A 2,762-nucleotide genomic window follows, 5' to 3' on the forward strand; every position below is an offset into this window, starting at 1 on the left:
TGGCCAGCCTGCAACACAAGGGATGCTGCCAGGCTGCTCCTGTCCCTGCTGTGCCACCTGCCTGTCCCACTGCCATCCTCAGTGCCCACCCAGTCTTTGAGCACCTCCCTGGCTGGAGGTGAGGTGTGGGTGAGACCCAAGAGCCCTGATGCCAGGCAGAAGGAGCTCCTTATGTGATGCCCTCCCCATGTACTGGCCCCTTCAGGTTTTGGAGCCTGGCAGCTGCTTGAGACTGCGGGGGAGCAGGTCGGGGTGAGGTAGCCCCCAGCCCACACCAACCTGGCTGGCCTTGGCGTTGACATTGCCCATGCTGAAAAGCCTCCGGACCATGTTCATGTCGTCTTCCTGCTCGACGGCCGCGAGCGCTGCCAGCATGAGAGCCGTGTACCCGGCTTTGTTCTGGTGGTCCACGTTACAGACCCCTGTGGCGAAGGGCAGAGCAGGGTGGCTCAGGGTGCTGCGGGGCTGGTGGGAGGCACGGACCGAGCCCAGGGTGCTGCAAGCCACCCCGCAGCCTCATGGGCACAGCCCTGATGGGTGTCCCCTCCATCAAATCTGGGCTCCCAAAGGGCTGGGGGTGCCGCCCAAACCTGCCCCACAGCTCTCCCTGCCCCTCTGCTGCCAGCGCCTTCCCCCCATGCCGGGCATGGCCAGGGCAGACCTGGGGTATGGAGTGGGGTGGTGGCAGGGGGACATTGCTGGGGGCAGGGGGCACTGACCTGTGTCCAACAGCAGCTGCACGATGTGGAAGTTGGAGTGGGAGACGCTGTAGTGCAGGGCCGTGTTGCCATTCCCATCTGCCAGGTTCACCACGTGGGCCAGGAGAGCCGGCGAGACCTCGGCAAATGCCAGGAGGTGGTTGGCGACCGTCTCAGGGACGGACGACTTCTGGCTGGACAGACGGAACCACCCCTGCAGGACCCGGCTGCTGCCGGGGGGGCGGCTTCTGCTGGCGAGCTGTGGGTGACAAGCAGCACTGAGCTGGGGGCTGCGGCTCCCCCCAAGCCTCTGCACAGCCCCACACACCCTGGCACCCCCTCTGCACCCACCACTCTGCTGCTGGCCCCGGCAGGGAGCAGAAATCCCACTCGAGAGGGGACTGGGTGAAGGCAGTACCCTGAAACCTCAAAACCATACTGGGATTGCCCGAGCTGAGGCCACTGGGGTTGTGGCTATCTGGGACAACGCCTGGACCTATGGGCAGTGTTTTGAGGGAAGTTACTGGGCCAGGCTTTGCTGGCCCATCTCTGGGGAGGGCCAGCCCCAGGGGGAGGACACCAGCAGTGGCCAGGTGAGCCATCCCACCTGCAGCACCCCACTCACCACCTCTTTGCTCTTGGTGGCACCAGGGTGGCCCAGGTGGGTCTTGACGATGAGGCAGGCCTCCCGCATCCTGGGGCTCAGCTCGAACCTGGGGGAGCACAAGGACGTCTGCACTGTGGGACTGTGCCACCCCACCAAAACCACACTCGCGAGGGGCACCCCAAGTCCCCTCATGGAGGCTTCAACCCCCCCACGTCCCTAATGCCTGTGAGCCTCCACGAGCTCCATCGTCCAGCCCCATGGCTGCACCCTGGCAGCTTCAGCCTCTGCCAACAACCCCTGCAGAACTGAGCCTTATATGGATGTGCTTAGGAACAATTTACCCATTTTTAGGCCAATTTTTTTCCTTTTGTTGAAAAATGCCATTAAGAGCTGTTGGTTTTTTTTCCCTCCTCCAAACTAACTTCTCCAGCAGAGGCATCTGTGGCCTCAGTCCCATCCTTTCCTTTGCAGACCCAAGCAGCTGGGAGGATCCTTTCCTGACAAATGCGTTTTTCCCATCAGCTGCACCAAAACCAGGGCAGATGCCCTGAGCTGGCAGAGCCAATGCCAGCCCGTGGCTTCCAGCTGTGGGGGTGAGGTACCTTTCCCCATCGGCACTCACTTCTCCTTCACCTCGGGAGACTCCAGCAGGGTCAAGCCAGCACCCTCATGCTCCCGTCCTGGCTCATGCTCGCCTTCCCCGGCCTCCTCCTCCTCTGAGCTTTCGGTGTCCCCCTGCTCCTCGCTGTCGGAGCTGTCAGCCGAAGCCTTCTCAGAGGAGCTGTCTCCATCCTCCTCCTCCTCCTCGCTGGACGTGCTCTCGTACCTGCACGGAGGGGGGATGCTCAGTGGCAATGCAGCACCTGGCTGATACCCTCCAGGTCCCCCCAGTGCCACCACTCCCAGCCCAAGATGGGGATGCTGGGGGCCAGGACTGGCCTGGGGGGTGGCAGGGGCCCCTTTTCACATACTCCCCATTCAGCACGCCCACAAACTGCAGGCTCTTCTTGCTGCCCTCGGCCTCACTGCGGGGGGCACCATCCCGCTTCTTCATGATGGACTTCAGGGCACCTGGGGGCAGAGAGATGGGTGTCAGGGGGCAGTGAGCAGGAACCTTCCAGTGGGGCTGTCTGGGCACCCCAAACCCACCAGAACACAGGCAGAGTGCAGGCAGCTGCTGTGACACAGGTAGCATTGGCTGTCCCCAGCAGGGCCACCCTCTCCCTGTGGGAACATCCCACCCAGGCCCCAGTGTCACCCCCGGTGCTGACTCACCAGTCACAGGGCTGGGGGCAGCTCTGCCATCATGTGCTGGGGACGTGTCCCCGTCGCTGTGCGTTGTCTCTGGCACAGCTGCCCTGGGGTCCTGGCTGCCCTGGCACGTCCCCACCATCGCTGCTGTGACCTGCGCCACAGGGCTGCTTGGGGCATCACCTGCGCTGGCTTCCCTCTCCTCG

General features: G+C 63.4%; 1 protein-coding gene across 1 annotated transcript in view; it reads right to left on the minus strand.

Annotated features, from left to right (window-relative positions):
* The window catches only part of LOC104548162 (KN motif and ankyrin repeat domain-containing protein 1-like), a 3,375-nt gene extending 677 nt beyond the window's left edge, over window positions 1-2,698 (minus strand). Inside the window, exons 1-7 of the mRNA XM_010194099.1 lie at window positions 2,581-2,698; window positions 2,277-2,376; window positions 1,928-2,131; window positions 1,324-1,411; window positions 720-957; window positions 280-422; window positions 1-61 (exon numbers count right to left, since the gene is read on the minus strand). The exon at window positions 1-61 is cut by the window's left edge and continues 179 nt beyond it. Coding sequence (XP_010192401.1) covers window positions 1-61; window positions 280-422; window positions 720-957; window positions 1,324-1,411; window positions 1,928-2,131; window positions 2,277-2,376; window positions 2,581-2,698 — 952 coding nt within the window. The remainder of the gene's footprint in view (window positions 62-279; window positions 423-719; window positions 958-1,323; window positions 1,412-1,927; window positions 2,132-2,276; window positions 2,377-2,580) is intronic.
* Between the last annotated feature and the right edge of the window lie 64 nt (window positions 2,699-2,762).

Source organism: Mesitornis unicolor, unplaced genomic scaffold, assembly GCF_000695765.1.
Source record: "Mesitornis unicolor isolate BGI_N332 unplaced genomic scaffold, ASM69576v1 scaffold39891, whole genome shotgun sequence".
Classification (NCBI taxonomy): Eukaryota; Metazoa; Chordata; class Aves; order Mesitornithiformes; family Mesitornithidae; genus Mesitornis; species Mesitornis unicolor.